We start from the raw sequence: 20014 nt of genomic DNA, 5'->3' as shown, positions 1-20014 counted from the left end.
GATGAATGTATCATAGTCGATAAGGTTCATTTATCTTTTAAGAGAGATAACGATACTCGGATTATTCTTATCTGCATTGGCAAGTGTTAAAACCACTTGTCAACAATATGTTCTTTGTTTCCTTGTAGACCTTCTTATAGTTACCCATGGGGAATTTCCTACCACATTTGTATCCTATTATTCTTTAGAGTCTACACTAGATGTTCTTGTCTCTTCTTTATCAAAATAATCATGTTTACTTTAATTATCTATTTTTAAATACATTATTCTATTCTAACTTTGATTAAAAATGCACCTTCTCCAGATCTTTCTCTTTTGACTATTCTTCCCCAAAAGAAACTCTAAGTTCCTTAAAAGTGATATCCTTGGAATAGAGAACTTTCAGTGTTTCAAGATTTTGAACTTTGTAGGCTTTCAAATTGTCACCATACCCAATAAAAATATACATTTTTTCATAAAATTGAACTTAGACCACCCTTCCTTTGGTACCTAAACAAGTGCTTCATAGAAACAAAAGTTTGTAAATGCATTACAACTAGCTATTTACTAATCCACATTTCATACAATGTCTTATTCTCTAATGAAAGAATAAAAAACTATTTTCACAACCCTCTCAAAATCATAGGATACAATAATAATAAAGTTAAATAGTTTTTTAAATAATAATAGTCTACAAAAAAATTGGAAAGATTTCATTTAGTTTTTGAATGTGATCAAAGTTGAGGAGATTGATAGTGGTTGACTAAAAAAATAGGAATATTTAATTTGCATCACATGAATCAAGGGGAGTTTGAAACCATGTATGAATGACATGGAAAGAACAACTAATTATTTGCATTTCATTATACTATAAAAGGAGAGAGTTTCAATAGTTCTAATGGGGGGTACTTTGTGGGGAGCTTATGGTGTCCTCTTAAAGTTTTATGATTTCTACATTCCATGGTATTGGATATCCCTCCTTAGGCTTAAAGAGATATATTCAATCCTCTCCTTCATCTAACCATCATGTTGGATATTAGAGTTGTTGGAATGTGTTGTTGTCATTGATGTCAACATATTCCTGTGTTCTTGTGTTGCAAAGAGTTGGTTTGGTTGATTTATTGCAGATACGATGATGTGGATTTAATAATTCAAGAGATTAGTATCTTCAGTTGTTTCAGCATGAGTTTCAGTGTTTTAGAAGATGATTTCATCGAGTTATGTGCTCCGGTGTGATGACTGGTTTGTCTATTGGTTTTGTATTGTAGAGTTGTGATTTATGGTATGTATTGCTTTGGAATTGATTCATTATGTTGTGTAGATTTTGGAGAGTGTTTGGGATGTTCATGTGTGTCCTCACTTCGAGTGGTTCATGATTTAAAACTTTGCAAGCGCATCTTTCAGTTTGTCAGTTGGTGTTCTTGAGCTCCGGAAGGGAGATGACGATGATTCTTGTAATTCGAGTTGTTGTGGTTGTTGTGGAGGAATTTACATTGCTTGTTGGTGTTTCTAGATCATGTGCTATGCGTATTATTGGTCTATATTGTTCAATGTGCGTGTTATTGAATATTTTGTTGGTCCAGTGGTATTCTTCGTGTTATAGGACTTTCGATGGTTCTTGCATGTTGCAGATGATCTTGGTGAGATATTCGGTGGTGTTGCATGTTCAAGGATTTGATTTGGGTTCATGCTATGTCTTTGTAGACATTGTATTGGTCCACATATTGATTTATGTATCGTGTGATGTAATTTTGTAATTAGAACTTATGAGTTGAGCCGACCTTGAGAGTAAGGTTGATGATTTGTATAAATAAGTGTAGTAATCATGTAAGTTTTGTGTTTGTGTTGTGCCTACGAACAAGCGAATTTGATATTTCAGAAGAGTGTTGAAGAGCAAAGAAGTGTAGCATAGTAGCCAATGTTCTTAACTAGAACTGTGATCGGGCATTTGGAGATGTTATTCTTTCAGTTCATGTAATCTAGATTGTTGTCTGATCTTTGTAAGGAAGTGATCCTTCCCCAGGGTTGTAGCCCTTTGTTGTTTTTGAGCAGTGAGATCTAGGCAATGTTCTTAAATACACGTGAATTCCCCATTACAATATTTACACATACTATTGCAGAGTGTCATCTCACTGTGGGTAGGTTCCCACCGTGGTTTTTCCCTTAATCGGGTTTTCCATGTCAAAAATATATGTGTTATGTGTGTTGTTGATGTGGTGTTTATCTTTGTTATTGTTGTTCTTGATTAGATCTGAAGTTGAGGTTAATTTGTTTAAGTTTGGTGAAAACTGATTCACCCCCACTCTCAGTTTTCCTGCATTGTTGTTGCCAATAATTGGTATCAGGGCTAGATCTAGAAGAAGTTTGACCACTTGAGGAGATCTGAGATGGCAACTATTGTTTTCAAGAAGGAGAGTCTGAGATTTGATGGAACTAATTACACTATATGGAAGAACCAGATGGAGTGTCACTGGAAATGTCTTGGAGAATATTATTGGAAGATCACAAAGAATCTCTACAATGTTCCTCTGAATGGTCGTGTTACTGCAAATGAGATCAAGGATACTGGACATAACATAAGAGCCAAAGAAGCATTACTAAGTGCCTTGACTGATTCAGAGATGACTAATGTGATGGGATTGTAGACTGCTCATGAGATTTGAGAGAAGTTAGAAACCTTGTACGAAGGAGGTAAACATGTGAAAGTTGCTAAATTGTAGAGATTGAAAGGAAAGTATGAGATGCTGAGAACGGGAGAAGATGGGAATATTTCATCCTTTATGGCTAAAGTGAATGATCTTGTGTTGAACATTAGATGTGCTGATGGAATCATTGAAGAAGATGAGATTGTAGCTAAAGTGTTGATATCCTTGCCTCTGCTTACAAACATAAAGTTGTTTCTATTGATGAGATCTAGATTGTGACAACTATGACAAGAGATATGTTGGTTGGTAAGTTTGTTGCTTTTGAATTGAGAGAACTTGGATAATCACATGAAAAAACTGAGATTGCATTTAAAGCTATTGTATCTGAGAAACAAAAGTATGATCCAGGAGAGAGTTCAACTAGGGTTTCCAGATATGAAAGGGAGATGAGAGAGATAGAAGAATAAGAAAGAGAATTGGAAGATATCGAATCACTGATTGCTAGAAGATTGCCTAAGGGAGCTGATAAGTATGAAGGAAAGTTACCTTTGAAATGTTTTTCATGCAATAAGATAGGAAAATTTGCTTCTAGGTGTCAGGAAAGAGCTGAAAGAGTGTCAAAATATGATAAGCCTTACAATACTAATCCTAAGTATAGATATCAGAAGAAGTGCTATTATGCTGATGATGAAGGTGTGATAGATGATAGTTTGAGAAAGGGAACTTAGAAGATGAATTTGTGTTCATTGCTATCAAGGAAGATGATCCAGTACCTGCTGATTCTACAGGCTGCATTGTTGAAGAGAAAGCCTTGGCTACTAAGATTGAAGAGAAAGATGAATGGGTGATTGACAATGGTTGTTCACATCACATGATAGGCGATAAAGGTAAATTTGTGAATATGGAGAAGTATGATGGTGGTGTAGTAAGATTTGGAGACAACAAAGCTTGTGTAATCTGTAGTAGAGGTTCTATTTCTCTTGATGGTAAGCATAATATTGATGATGTTTTATATATTGAAGGTTTGAAGCATAATATTTTGAGTGTTGGACAAATGGTTGATAAGGGAAATGATTTACAGTTAAAGAATGGGAAATGTACGATTTTGTATAGATCCGGTATCATCAGGAACTAAAAATAAAGGTAATATCTTTCATTTGAATGCTTGTGAGAAAAGTTGTTTGATTGCTCAGATTGATGAAAGTTGGTTGTGGCATAGGAGGATGTGCCATGTTAATTTTGACTGCATGGTTAAGATAAGTTCTACTCAAGTTGTTAGAGATCTTCCTAAGATAGTGAATCCTACTCATCCGATGTGTAAAGAATGTCAATTGGGAAAGCAAAAAAGAACTTCATTTCAGAGCAAACAATATACATCTAATGGGTTATTAGATCTTGTGCATACTGATTTATGTGGTCCTTCTAGGGTGAGAATCTTGTAGGGTGACAAATACTTTATGTTGCTTATTGATGACTATTCTAGAATGACGTGGGTCACTTTTCTAAGGGAGAAATCTGAAGCACTAGAGAAATTCAAAATATTCAAAGCTAGAGTGGAGACAGAGACAAGATTGAAGCTGAAGTGTCTAAGATTTGACAGAGGAGGAGAATTCACTTCCAATGAATTTAATTCCTTTTGTGAAGGGCATGGAATTAGGAGACAACTATTTGCTCTGCGAACACCTCAGTCAAATGGAGTTGTTGAAAGGAAAAACAAAACTATTTAAAATGCTACTAGGACTATGATGATTGAAGGAAATGCTCCACATATCTATTGGAGAGAAGTTGTTAGCACTATTGTGTACACATTCAACTGGGTGCATATAACACATGATTCCGGTAAGACCCCTTATAAGTTATGGTTTGGTCATGTTCCTACAGTTAGCTATTTTAGAATCTTTGGAGGTAAATGAGAGATGAGGATATAGGAAAATTTGATGCAAGATGTGATGAAGGAATCCTTTTGGAATATTCTACTAATAGCAAGACCTACCGGTGTTACAACAAAAGATCGAGAAAAATAGTGGAAAGTGCAAATGTGAAGGTTGATGAGTGTCATCATAAGCAAATCAAAGCATGTGGATATGAATCTGATGATCAAGATGCTAATTCAAAGAAAGTGCAGACTCAAAGCATGAAACATAGTGATTAAGAAGAGATAGTAATTCTAGATGCTATTGGTGGAGAAGAAGTCTAAGAGACTGAAAATCTAAACAATCTGAAGACCCCTAGATATGTAAGATTAAATCATTCAAAGAATTAGATTATTGGTGATAAAAATAAAGGTGTAATGACTAGGAGAAGAATTGTTGCTGAAGAGACATTTCCGATTTCCAAGATTGAGCCTGAAGATGTTGTTGAAGCTTGTAAAGATGAAAATTGGGTAAAACATATGGAAGAAGGGTTGAATCAGATTGAGAAGAACAATACACAGGAACTTGTTCCAAGACCTAAAGACAAGAATGTAATTGGTAATAAATGGGTATTCACGAATAAACTGAATGAAGATGGAGAATTTGTTAGAAACAAAGAAAGACTGGTATGTAAAGGATATTCACAAATGGAAGGTATTGATTTTGAGGAGACTTTTTCTCTGGTAGCTAGAATTGAAGCTATTAGACTATTTCTTGCATATGTTGCTCATAAGAATTTCAAGGTATATCAGATAGATGTGAAGTCAGTCTTTTTTAATGGTGAGTTGGAAGAAGAAGTCTACATTGAACAACTAGATGGATTTTCATTAACAGATGAAGGAGACATGGTATGCGGATTGAAGAAAGCAATATATAGACTTAAACGAGCCCTTGGAGCTTGGTATGCTAGATTGGACAAGTATTTGATGAAGTTGGGATTTTGTAAAGGTACTGCTAATAGTAATTTATACTTAAAGATTAATAATGATAACATTTTGATTGTTGAAGTTTTTGTTGATGACATTATTTTTGGAGGAGATGATGATTTGAGTAAGAAGTTTGTTGATGATATGCAAAAAGAGTTCAAGATGTCTACGATTCCTCTTTTTGGGATTGGAAATTACATAGACTGATAAAGGCATTTTCATATATCAATCAAAGTATGTGAAGGAATTGCTGAAGAATTTTGGGTTAGGTGATGCCAAACCTATTGGAACTCCTATGGTAACCAGTTGCAAGATGAAAAAAGATGATGAATATATGAAGGCCAATCAAACTTTGTATAGATCTATGATTGGTGGATTTCTATATTTGACTCAGAATAGACCAGACATTATGAATCCTGTATGTATTGTTGCAAGGTTCTAGGTTGATCCTAAGGAAGTTCATGTTACTGCTGTGAACAGGATATTCAAATATTTGAAGGGAACAGATGATTTTGGTTTGTGGTATTTGAAGAATGATGATTTCATTTTAAGTGCATGTACAAATGCTGATTGGGCAGGTGATGTTGATGACCGAAAGAGCACTATCGGTGGAGCATTCTTTTTGGGGAAGAAGTTGATTTCTTGGGCAAGTAAGAAGCATAATGCTATATCTTTATCTATTGCAGAAGCTATAAACATTGCTACTGCTAGCAACTGTACTCAGGTAATTTGGATGAAGTAGATGTTGAAGGATATTAGAGTTGTGTATAATGAGCCTATTGTTATATATTGTGACAATTCAATTGCTATCAATATTTCTAAGAATCCAGTGTTGCATTATAAGACAACATATATAAATCAAGTTTCATTTCTTGAGAGAGAAGGTGAAAAAGAAACAAGGCCAATTGGAGTATGTATCTATAAAGGAACAAATTACAGATATCTTTATGAAGCTTGCTAGTAGTAGGGCAACAACAATCCAGGAAAACTGAGAGGGCGGGGGGGGGGGGGGGGGGGGGGGTGAATCAATTTTCACCAAACTCAACCAAATTAACAACAAATTCAGATATAATTAGGAACAACAATAGGAAAGATAAACACCACATCAACAACACACATAAAACATGGATTTTTGATGTGGAAAACCCAGTTAAAGGAAAAATCATAGTGGGAACCTACCCACAATATGATGATACTCTGCAGTAGTATGTGTAAATATTATAATGGGGAATGCACATGCAATCATCCACACTGCCTAGAGCTCACTTCTCAAAAACAAGAAGGACTACAACCTACAAGAAGGCTCACTGCCTTACAAAGATTGAACAACAAACCAGATTACATGAACTGAAAGAATAGCATCTCCAAATGACTGATTACAGTTCTAGTTAAGCACACATATTGAAACTCTTCTCTTCACACTTGTGCACACTCTTTCCTACTTCTTCACTTATGTCCTCAACTACTTAAGGATCAAAACAATATTTGTAGATGCAGACACATTTCACAATTGAATATTACATGTATTTATACAATTCATGAACCTTAACCTTAAGGTCGACTCAACACATAAGACCTAATTATAAAATTACATCACATGATACATAAATCCATAATTAGACCAATACAATGTTGGCAAGGACATAGCATGGACCCAAATAAAATCCTCAAACACGCTACACCATCAAATAATTCACCAAGATCATCTGCAACATGCTACACCACCGAATATGTCGCATAACACGAAGAATACCACCAGACCAATACGATCTTTAAAAATGCGCACCTCGATCAACATGGACCACCAAAATGCATCAGACATGATTAGAGAACATCAACAAGAAACGCGAATTCCATCAAAATCAACGCAACAACTGGGATCATAAGATTTATCATTAACACCATCACCGAAGCTCAAGAACACTAATTGACAAACTGAAAGATTGGCTTGCAAAGCTCCAAATCATGAACCATCCAATTTGAGTACACACATGAATGTCCCAAACACTCTCCCAAATCTACAACTCAAGATATAATCATTTTGGAGCAATATGGATCAAATAACACAACTCTAAAACACATAACACTGAAAAACTAACCACCACACCGGATCACATAACTCGATCAAATCACCAAATAAAATTATTAAACTCATACTGAATAAAATAAAGATAGGTATCTCAAAACACATTAAACTGCAACAACACATCAGTAACAGATCACCCAAACTAACTCTCTACATCAAACCAATTCACTGCAATATAGGAATATGTTGACATCAATGACAACAACACATTCCAACAACTCTAATATTCAAGAAAGCCTTTGCCTACGGATGCATTTGTATATTTGAGAGAGAAGTTAGGGGTGATATCCCCTCTTGATGAGAACTAGATGCATTGATTTGCATCAATCTGGTGGACTTCATAGTCTTATCCTGATATTCGAATTGATGAGTGGGTGTTGCTGCTCTAGGGGAGTAGTCAGTGTGTGGTTCAGTTGATCAGAATTGTTAGAGTGTGTTTCTAAGGGGGAGATATTATTTGGTAAGAGTGAGAGAATAATGAATTGTGCCTTTTGCATTGATGTCAAAGGGGGAGAGAAGCATGTGAAAAACTGTCTTATCTATTTGAGGTAGAGAGCTATGTGTGCATGATCTTAGGGGGAGTTTGTTGGAGTTGATTTCTTTCTTTGCATTGATTTTTTTTCACATTCATATGTTGCCATCAATTCCAAAGGGGGATATTGTTGAATATTAGAGTTGTTGGAATGTGTTATTGTCGTTGATGTCAACATATTCATGTGTTCTTGTGTTTTAGTGTTGCAGAGAGTTCATTTGGTTGATTTATTGCAGATATGCTGATGAGGATTTAATAATTCAAGAGATTAGTATCTTTAGTTTTTTCAACATGTGTTTTAGTGTTCTGAAAGATGATTTGATCGAGTTATGTGCTCTAGTGTGATGATTGGTTTTTCTATTGGTTTTGTATTGCATAGTTGTGATTTCTGGTTTTTAATGCTTCAGAATTGATTCATTATATTGTGCGGATTTTGGAGAGTGTCTGGGAAATTCATCTATATCCTTAGTTCGAGTGGTTCTGATGCAGGAGCATCCCCGGTTCACAACAATCTTGCATCAACCAAAAACATTTTCCTTTTTGTTTGTAGTTTCAGTTTTCCTTTCTGTGTGTCTCAGTTTTGGCTCACTGGATCCTGTTGAGTTGGATACTACTTGAAGACTAGATCATATTTCTTTCTTTCAGACTGCATCACATTTGGATCACTTTCCGACAAGATATCGCTACCGGTTTCAATGACAATTTCTTGTTACCGGATTGACAGTTCTTGTTACCGGTTGCCTGGACCTATTCTAGTGATCTTCTGGAACACAGTCCAAAGCTTGCGGAGCCTTGGGTGTTGATTTCAATGTTCCTTGGCATGTGGCTAACCTTTTCCTGTGATCTATGTTTCATCCTTTAGATTTTCTGGAGGAATCTCTTGGCGGAGGCCGACCTTGTTATTTTCATGTTAGGCCTTGTTCTTCGGGTTTTGATCCCTTTTGGGCTGACTGGATCCTTTGGATCGATATATATATATATTTGTAATTATGCTTTAGAATGAAACGAAGAAGAAAATCAAGTAGCTAGACTGTGAATAGAAGATAGATCTTTCGATTCAAGGTCCCGGTTGTGACCTATTCTACCGAGCCTATGAGTCGGTATGTTATAACCTGATTGTGACCGGTTAGATGTAATAAGATTTCATGCAATAAAACTATATGTTTTGCATTGCCTCCATCATATCTGTGTGTTTCTGTTGTGTTACTCTTGCTGACTGGTCCGAATTGATCTCCTTGAGGTCCCTCCTCACCGGTGACTGCTTCAGGTTCAAGATTTGAAACTTCGCAAGCAATCTTTCAGTTTGTCAGTTGGTGTTTTTGAGCTCCGGAAGGGAGATGATGATGATTCTTGTAATTCGAGTTGTTGCGGAGGAATTCACGTTGCTTGTTGGTGTTTCTAGATCACGTGCTATGCGTATTGTTGGTCTACATTATTCATTGTTCACATTATTGAAGATTTTATTGGTCAGGTGGTATTCTTCGTGTTATAGAACTTTCTAGCCGACTCGATGGTTCTTGGGTGTTGTGGATGATCTTGGTGAGATATTCGGTAGTGTTGTGTGTTCGAGGATTTGATTTGGGTCTATGTTATGTCTTTGTCGACATTGTTTTGTTCTGCATATTGATTTATGTATCGTGTGATGTAATTTTGTAATTAGGTCTTATGAGTTGAGCCAACCTTGAGAGTAAGGCTTATGATTTGTATAAATAAGTATAGTAATCATGCAAGTTGTGTGTCTACGTTGTGTCTACAAATGTTGTATGTGCAAACTAGTGAATTGATGTTTTGAAAGGGTGTTGAAGAGAAGAGAAGTGTAGCAGAGCAGACAATGTGCTTAACTGGAACTATGATCGGGCATTTGGAGATGCTATTCTTCCAGTTCATGCAATTTGGATTGGTGTGCGATCTTTGTAAGGTAGTGAGACTTCCCCAAGGTTGTAGGCCTTTTTTGTTTTTGATCAGTGAGCTCTAGGTAGTGTGCTTGAATGCATGTGCATTCCCCATTGTAATATTTACACATAGTATTGCAAAGTATCATCTCATTGTGGGTAGGTTCCCACCATGGTTTTTCCCTTAACTGAGTTTTCCATGTCAAAAATATGTGTGTTATGTGTGTTGTTGACGTGGTGTTTATCTTTGTTATTGTTGTTCTTGATCAGATCTGAAGTTGAGGTTAATTTTTTTTTAAGTTTGGTGAAAATTGATTCACCCCCCCCCTCCTCAGTTTTCCTGCATTGTTGTTGCTAACACATCATAAATAAATTTGTATAGGCAGGGTAAAATTCATGGGAACCACTTTGACTAAAGCTCCTATATTGAAGAAGAAAGAAATTGGAGTTGAATTCATGGAAAAAAAAAAAAAAATCTTATCATTTTGTCTTAGGGATAGAGAAATGGATGCATATAAGACAAGAGATCCATCATACTAAATTATTTTCATAGTTTTCCCATTGCTTTGGTCAACTTTGTGGGCTTTAATAAGTTGAGGGAACCATTCCGAAAAAATAATTTTATAGGAAAGAAAGAAGCAAAAATTGAGATCTTGCACGTAGATTCATAGGTACCTAATTCTTACCCTCTCCAATATTTGAAGAATATGGCTAGTGAAATCCATCCAATTAAATATAAAATATCATTGAGTCATGCAATCATGCAATTTGATAGTATTGCATCACTCAATCTCTCAAATCTTCTTATATTAACAGGCAATGGATGCCATTACTTGAAGAGTTCAAAAATTCCTTTATAAAATCCAAATCTAAATAGAATGTAATATAGAATATTAACCAACACATCTAAACTACTGGCATCAATATAAATGTCAACCAAATTTATTATGAGCATTTCCTACAAATATTGTAGGTTGTGTTAATGTAATTTTTTATTTTTTTCATGGAATAGTTATTTTCCCTTAGTCATAAGTTTTTCTTACATTTTTTTATAGCTTTCCTAGACTAATAAGAGAATTTAATTAAATAGTAACTAGTGGATAATGTGTTGAGGTGTCACCATCCCAAAAGGGAGGAGCATTTAATATTTTAATTACTATATTTAATATTGGCTCACTATTTATTGGTTAGATTTTTTGTTGGATTTGATTTCACAACTCCCAAAAATCACATGCAAGTAAAAAACCTATCACAAAGAAAGATCAACCAAACTTAATAATTGTATTGATGCAATTTCCCAATGAATAATCACAAAGAATGATGAATCCTTATGTAAAGCATAAAAAAATATTAAATCCAAAACCCTATACAAGGATTAAATTAGACTATGACAAGTGTCCTCATACAATGTAATAAGACAACACGACTTATAATTATGGTTGTGACAAGTGCATGAAGTAAAAGGGCCTAAGAATTTTCTTATTTTTCTTTGAGGTGGAAATATAACTTAGTTCTACATATCATTATGGTTGTTGGAATCATGTCTTGCATATAAAATAGTGGGTACATATGAAATTGATGTACATATTGGGCATAAGAATTAGATCGATTTTTACGAAACATAAATTATTATTTTAGTGAAATAATGAATATAGAAAATAAAAGGGGCATGCAACCTAGGCATGTTCTTGATCTTCCTTTATGATCATATTTTTGGTTATTTTTGTGTATGTAGCAATGATATTTTCATAATTCCCTAATTGCTAGATATAACTAGAAATAAGTGAAAGAAGTAAATATTACATGAATATACCAAATATATAAAAATTTAGTGAATGAGGCTTTATGTACTCAATTACAATTAGAAGGTGATAAGGTGAAAAAGAGCCCTAGTTTTCAAAAAGTAAATAAATAGTATAGAGAATTCTAGCGATTTGTTTTGAACTAGGATTCCATGGTTAATGCATTCAATTGAAACACACATTTTCTATGATATCATACTTTGTTAATACTAAAATAGGTATGACCCTTCATAATATTTTAGTTAATAGAAATAGTTGTATGTGCAATGGTGTATACATTTAGAGGATGGAATTGATTAAACTTACAATATTATACGTAATAGGATATGAAGATGATAATTTATTAATATATGATTGTTATATAAATTAAATCTTAAATCTAAGTTATTAAAAATAACTTTAATCTGAGAAAACATTGTAAAAATATATATCGTACTAAAACAATTGAAATGAAAGAAAACAAATAAAAATTATACTAAAAAAATGAATAAACAACATATAAGAAAGAACCACAACCACAAGATAATATATATTTTTAAACCATAATAATTATAAATTATTGGTTTCTTTATATTTCTATTTAAATAATGTTGTCATGGATTCTCCCAAAAATATAAAAAGATACCTGTCCATTAATTGCTCTTTTGGAGGGGTTGGTGGAAGTGTGTTATTGAGCTTCTCTTCCCAAGGAACTCCACCATTAGAATGTCGTTTCAACCATTTTCTAAATGCAACCACAAATGCATCTCCTTTCGTAGGCACATAACAAGCCTTTTCCCATTTCCCTCCTGCATGCTCTTGAAGTATATGTTCCTATAATAAGAGAAAATTAGATCTTTTAACAATTAGTAAAAATAATTTTAATATATTCAAAGAATAAATTAGTCATCAATTAGAAAAAAAATTAAATTTCACAAAATACTTAATAATAATAATAATATTTCTAATTTACATATAATTTCTTAAGGTCGGAAATAAAATTAGACCATTAATTTAATTGGTTCTCATTAAAATTTTTAATTAAAATGATATCTTAATTCTTTTATTATGCTCAAAGTAGCACAACAATTATTTAATATTGTTTCAAGGTTCACGTTTATCTTTTAGAAATATTGAGATCATTTTATATGGTGTAATTTTTTCTTTTAGGGGAATCGATAATTTTTTAATTACTAAAAGAAGCTAATAAAAAAATATCTTTTACATCATCAACATTGAACTTGGACCCCTTGTTAATATGGGTAGCATGTTTAAAGTTTTTGATAGAAAGTTTTAGGAGGCTGTGATTGTGTTGTTTTTTTGCTAATAGTTGTTCTTCTACTGTTAATGTGATTGTATTTGGGCCAACCCCTTGGTTTTGGCTGGTTTTAATATATATAAAAAATAAAACATTAAACTTGGCCTTTCTTTAGAAATTAAACTCATAATAAGGTAGCCACTTTTGCACAAAGAATTTTTGTGGTCGACTTAAAAAATTAAAAATAATTTCTTCAAAGATGTGTTCAATAAATAATATTTATTATATATTTAATTATTTAAAAATAGAGTTCATAGGTAAGTTTCATGTTCTAAGCTATCACATGGTTTAAAAATTATTTTATTGTTTTTAATTATAAAAGCAGCGTTAACAAGGGTGCCGACCCTTCACATAGTCAAAAGGCTATCAATTGGCATACAACAACCCGTAGGTGGCAAAAAAACTAAGTAGGGGTACAAACCCCAAACAAACAAGGTCAGATAGGCCAAACAAACCTGTCAAACTTGTAACAACCCAAAACCCAACTCAAGGGTGGGGAGAAACACCCAAAACTTGACAAAGAGGGGTTTGCGAAAGGGGGGGTACAATTTCCCTTCCACTTGCGACAAATAAGCATTCAGGAAACATTGTCATTAAGAACATTCAAAGAAAAATAAGGCGGGGAGGACCCCATAGAGTTACTTTTAGGCTACTGTTGAAGAACAATAGTAGACTATATTGCAGTACAACAACAATTACAAAATTTCCAAGAGTAGAGTGGAGTTGCAGAGTAGGAGCAACAGATGTAGGAGCCAAGGGGTGGAAGAGATCATGACAATAGTAACAAGAGGGTCGACATAGGCTACATTAGTAGTAAGGGGCACCCCATCTCGGGAGGAGACATCATCCTCCAAAGATGAGTCAATAGAATCAAACTCAAAAGCATTGACCGTCAAGTGATCTTCAGTAGCATCCTTCCACCAAGCTGCAACACCTCTTCGGCAGGTGGGAGAATAGTCTGAAGCTAAGTGACCCATTAAGAAGCATCTTCGATAGCAAAAGGGGAGGCCCTCTTAATCCAATGATTGAGTCCATGTCCTAACCCCAACCATTAGAACCACATCTCTAGGGAGGGGAAGAGATATTTCAATATCAATTAATAGGCAGGCAAAGGTAGAATGATGCATGAAATTCGTGACATCATCAACCTTTAAGAAGTTGCCAAAGGAGTTACCAATGGCCTCAAAACAAGAAGGGTCCCAGAAATGGATGGGAAGATTAGGAAGACAGACCCAAATCAGACAAACAGTAAGAGGTTCAATAAGAGGATTGAAGGAAATTGTCCAAAGCTTAATAGAGAGAGAATGATCTCCCAAATCCCACAACTTACCCAGAACCAAATCGTGATCAAGAGTAGAAGTAAAGGAAGAAATGAAAAAACCTTTAGGACAAGGAAAAAGATCAATGCCATGAGAAACTAAAGCTTCAAGGAATCACTCACCCAATAATGAAGGTCCCAAAGAGAAGGCTAAAACCCAGCAAATCTACAAACCAAAGCACAACGTTGGTAAAAATCAACATTTTCCACAACCTCCTGGCCATAGACCACAATAGGGGAGGTCTTGGCACAAGGAAGTGGACAAATTCCCTTGTGCATGAGGATGAGCAATAGATCTAGCCATGTGTGCAAAACTTCTCCCAACAACAAAAGAAGGAGGTTTTGGAGGAACAAAACCACCCACAACAGGGATCGTGGCACCAACAACTGAAGTAGTCATCAGTGAGGAGGGACCTCAAGGAGATCAATCTAGACCAATCAACAAGAGTAACACAACATTGTTGGCATTATAACAGACAGAGGGAGATTGTTGGCATTCCAATTACAATAAGGGATTGTTGGCATTTCAATAAGGATATTGAGAAGGTTGTTGATGATTATGGATATAACTGATTAAGGATGTTTACTGTCTTAATATTAGTATTTTGTCATTGATGTCAAGAAATTGATTTTCTAATTCAGTATGATGTTGCCATATCTTAAGAAGTATGATTTGGTGAGTATAAAGATGTCGGTAAAAGACATAGAAAGAATGTGATGAATAAGGGGAGGAATAAGTTATTCAATGGGCAACTATTACCAAGTTAGACAATGATGAGATCATGATGTTTAGATTGTTTTGATATCCTACATATGTTGTTGATTGTAAGGTTAATACTATACTATGTTACCGAGCAAAGAACCTAGTCGGTAAACCCTAAGGAACCTAGTCGATGAAACCCTAAGGTTATCGCTATCGGTTAATGAAGGCAGAATCTCTACCAAGTGAAGTTCAGTATTTACTGAGTTACAACCGAGTAGTAACAGAATGCATTGAATGAATATAAGCATTATTTAATGAAGGAAGCTGATGAGCTGGAACTGATTAAATGATTAGTATGCCATGCATGAAGTTTGTTAAAGAATCTATGGCAAAGGAAAATCGGCAGGAAGATCTACAGCTCAGATTGAACCACAATACCCTAGCACAAGTTCCAAGAAATGTATGCAAGTTCCAAGGCAGGGTAAAACATTTTCAGATCGAAGGATACATTGAACCTGGTCAAGTTTGAAGATCTGATGGCTATGATTGATCATGGGAAATGTGATCAAGGAGATTAAGCGGTTGGCAAATTGTTTATAAATAAGGAACTGTTGATAAACAATGTATGCGGGCAAGTGTATGCACAGTGATGCTACATAGTGATTACTGAGCACAGAAGCTTGAAGACCTGTTTGAATAACAGAGTATAGAGCCCAACAGATGGACAAGATAAGTCCTACGACTAAATTGTATTAAGAAAATAAGAATCTGCTTTAGCATTTTAGATGTGAAGTTGCAGATAGATTTTTATTATTGTTATTTTGTAAAGAGACAAAAAATCTCTTAACCGAGTGGACTTAACAGTCTTATTTGTAAGACCCTCTAGCAAGGTGACATTCTAATTGAGTGTTTGAAATCCTTTAACAAGGTCACTTCTAACAAGGTGAAAATCCTAACAGATTTGAGGGAAATCCCTTAACCAGGTCACATCTAGCAATGTGTTTGTAATCTTTAACAGGATTTGCTTTTAACCAAGCATACTCTAGAAGAGTATATTTCTTAGTGGGTCCGAAATCCCACAGTGGTTTTTCCCTATTTGGGTTTCCACGTTAAATTTGGTGTTATGAGTGTTATGATGTTTATATGTTTATGAGTTTGCATGTTTAAGCAGTTTTGGTTATATTGCTGAAGTATATGTTACCGAGGTTGAATCTGTTGTTTTTATGGAAGATTAAGTTTGTATGATTCACCCCCCCCCTCTCATCCTGTTAGCTTGGCATCTGCACTTAACATTAAGTATCATAACTATCAAACATAAACACACAGATATGATTGAGATAATGCAAAATAGATAATTTTATTGCATGAAATCTGGTTACATCCAACCGGTCACAATCGGGTTATAACATACCGACTCATAGGCCTGGTAGAATAGGTCACAACCGAGACCTTGAATCGAAAGATCTATCTTCTATGCATAGTATAGCTACTTGATTTTCTTCTTCGTTTCATTCTAAAGCATAATTACAAATATATATATATCGATCCAAAGGATCCAGTCCGCCCAAAAGGGATAAAAACCCAAAGAACAGGACCTAACATGAAAATAACAAGGTCAACCTCCGCCAAGAGATTCCTCCAGAAAATCTAAAGGATGAAATGTAGATCACGGGAAAAGGTCAGCCACATGCCAAGGAACATTGAAATAAACGGACAAGGCTCCGCAAGCTTCGGAATGGGTTCAGGAAGATAACCAGAATAGGTCTAGGCAATTGGTAACAAAGAACTGTCAATCCAGTAACAAGAAATTACCATGGAAACTGGTAGCAATATCTTGCCAGAAAGTGATCCAAATGTGATGTGGTCTAAAAGAAAGAAAGATGAACAAGTCTTCAAGTAGAATCCAAATCCATAAGATCTAGTGAGCCAAAACCGGTACACACAGAAATGTAAACTAAAACTGCAAACAAAAAACAAAACAAAAAGGAAAATATTTTTGGTTGATGGAAGATTGTTGTGAATCAGGGATGTTCTTGCATTAGACATTCAGGGTTAATGAAAAAGTGAGCCTCTTATTTTACTGGGGTCAGAGGAAAATCAAGGTAGTCTGCCTCTGCTTGAGAAATCCAAGATGAATCTTCAACTGGTCTATCCTTCCACTTCACAAAATGTTCCTTATATTGACTATTCTGGGTACTACGCCCAATCCTATTGTCCAAAATCTCTTCAATCTGATCTGGTTCCTTCTGGGGAAACTATTTCTCCAAGTCTGCAACACTGTCCTCACTGAATCCTGGTTCATGGTACTCATGAAGATCTACAATGTTGAATATAGGTGAAATACTTAGACTATCCGGTAATTCCACTTCATATGCATTTCTAGAACTGAACTTCCTCAAAATCTTATAGGGTCCAAACTTCTTCATCTGCAACTTGTTATAAGTTCCAATCAGGAATCTCTCTTTTCTCAGATATACCATCACTTCATCGCCAACTTCAAGTTCCTTATGTCTCCTTTTTTAATATGCCTACTCCTTATACTTGTTGTTCATGTCTTCCAAATGTTGTTTAACCTGAATATGCAATACTTCCATGTGATCTGCAAATTCTTCTACTTTTGAACTCTTCCAGTCTTCACTGCTAATGCCTCTCAATTCTGTTATACCTCTAGGGTGCACTCTGGTAACAATACCAAAAGGTATTTTTCCTGTACTTCTATTCACTAAATTGTTATAGGCAAACTCTTCTTGTGCAAGAATCAAATCCCAACTTCTGGTTTTATCTCCCACTAAACATCTCAACAAGTTTCCCAAACTTCGGTTAACAACTTCTGTCTATCCATCAGTTTATGGATGAAAAGTAGAACTGAACTTTAAATTTGTCTTCATCTTCTTCCAAAGTATTCTCCAAAAATAACCAACAAACTTACTGTCTCCGTCTGAAACTATGCTCTTAAGTAATCCATGCAATCTCACCACTTCCTTGAAAAATAGGTCTGCTACAGGCAGTGCATCGGATGTCTTCTTACAAGGTATAAAATGAGCCATCTTAAAAAATCTATCCACTACCACAAATATAGAATCATTCCCTCTCGGTGTCTTAGGCAATCCAAGTACAAAATCCATTCTTATGTCCTCCCAAGGTCTTACCGGTATTGTCAAAGGTTTATACAATCCCACATTTTGACTACTACCTTTTGCAACTTGACAAACTCTACAACTCTGCACATATCTCTTAACATCCTTATGAATCTAGGGCCAAAAGTATTGCTCACTCACCAATGCATCTGTTTTGTCAATGCCAAAATATCTGGCTAAACCTCCACTATGTTTCTCTTTTATCAGGTTCTCTCTCATGGAAATCTTAGGTATGTACAACTGAACTCCCCTGAATAACATTTCATCCTGAATGAAATAATCCAACCATTTGCTCCTATCAACCATAACCGGTTCTCTACATGATTTCCTAGGTTCTGCAAAATCTGGGTCTTCATCATACAAGGTCTTCAAATCTTCAAAACCTAATACTGTCACTCTCATCTTTGTCAGCAAATTTCTTCTCCTACTCAATGCATCATCAACTTTGTTAGATTTTCCACTTCTATGCTTCAACACAAAGGTGTAACTCTGCAAGAATTCTACCCATTTCATATGTCTTTGATTCAACTTACTTTGACTATTCAAATACTGCAAAGCTTTATGATCTCAATTCCTCTCATGGTCTCAGTCAGAGGGTTACAAACTGAACTAAAATTTCTGATAAAATTCTGGTAAAAACTAGTCGATCCATGAAATGATCTCACTTCTCCAATGCTTTCCGGTGTAGGCCATCCAACAATTGCTTTCACTTTCTCAAGATCCATCTTCAAACTATCATCAGATATCATAAATCCCAAATAGACTAACTCATCCTTCATGAAAGTACACTTCTTGATATTGATCAACAACTTCTCTTTTCTCAATCTCTGCAAAACTTGTCTTAACTGCAACAAATTCTCTTCTTTTGTCTTACTAAAAATTAGAATGTCATCCAAATACACAATAACAAACTTACCCAAGAATTTCTTCAATGTCTCATTCATCAGCCTCATGAAAGTACTCGGTGCATTAGTCAATCCAAAAGGCATCACCAACCATTTATGCAGTCCTTCATTTGTCTTAAATGTTGTCTTCCACACTTCAAATCTATCTTTGTAAAGTATTTTTCTCTACTCAAACAGTTCATTATGTCATCTATCCTAGGCAAAGGAAACTGGTATTTCACTATGATCTTGTTTATTGCTCTTGAATCGGTACACACTCTCCACTCTCCATTCTTCTTAGGTGCTAATACTGCTGGTACTTTACAAGGGCTCAGACTCTCCCTGATCAAACCTTTCTTCAATAACTCCTGCACTTGTCTATTCAGTTCTTCATTCTTTTCCGGTGTCAACCGGTGTACAACTTTGTTAGGAAAACTAGCTACGGGAACCAAGTCCATGCAATGACTAATACTTCTTACAGGTGGCAATCCATCAGGTAAATTATCTGAAATGATGTCCTCATATTCTGTCAGCAAATCTTTTATCTCTTCTGGGTGCTCTCCTTTTGGTTCTGGTCTCTCAATCTTCTTAGGAATTAAGGCAAAACACACATTCTCATGTCTTAGTCCATCATGAATTTCCTTCCATCTACTAAACAAATTATGGCATTCGTACAGACTTCATTCCTCCAAAGGTAACAAGGTTTGCTTCATCCCATTGGCCACAATAGTGTATGTATTCTTCCTCCCATCATGTATTGTCTGTCTATCAAACTACCAAGGTATACCCAACAAAAGATGACAAATATCCATAGGCATAATATCACACAAGACTTCATCATGATAATTCCTAATTTTCAATTTCACCAAACATTGTTCACTTACTGACAACTTATGTTCA

General features: G+C 35.1%; 1 protein-coding gene across 4 annotated transcripts in view; it reads right to left on the bottom strand.

Moving 5' to 3' along the window:
- Positions 1-20014, bottom strand: part of LOC131038708 (protochlorophyllide-dependent translocon component 52, chloroplastic) — an 84461-nt gene that overhangs the window by 34407 nt on the left and 30040 nt on the right. For 2 of the 4 annotated variants that reach the window (XM_057971233.2, XM_057971237.2), the window contains exon 6: positions 12401-12588. In XM_057971233.2, coding sequence (XP_057827216.2) covers positions 12401-12588 — 188 coding nt within the window. Of the gene's footprint in view, positions 1-6801; positions 7250-12400; positions 12589-20014 lie in introns of those variants that run through there. The other 2 variants (XM_057971234.2, XM_057971235.2) reach the window with 2 other exon arrangements.

The sequence above is a fragment of the Cryptomeria japonica genome, chromosome 9, assembly GCF_030272615.1.
Source record: "Cryptomeria japonica chromosome 9, Sugi_1.0, whole genome shotgun sequence".
Taxonomy (NCBI): Eukaryota; Viridiplantae; Streptophyta; class Pinopsida; order Cupressales; family Cupressaceae; genus Cryptomeria; species Cryptomeria japonica.
Note: the sequence above shows the minus strand (reverse complement) of the source record. Positions and strands in the feature narration are given on the sequence as shown.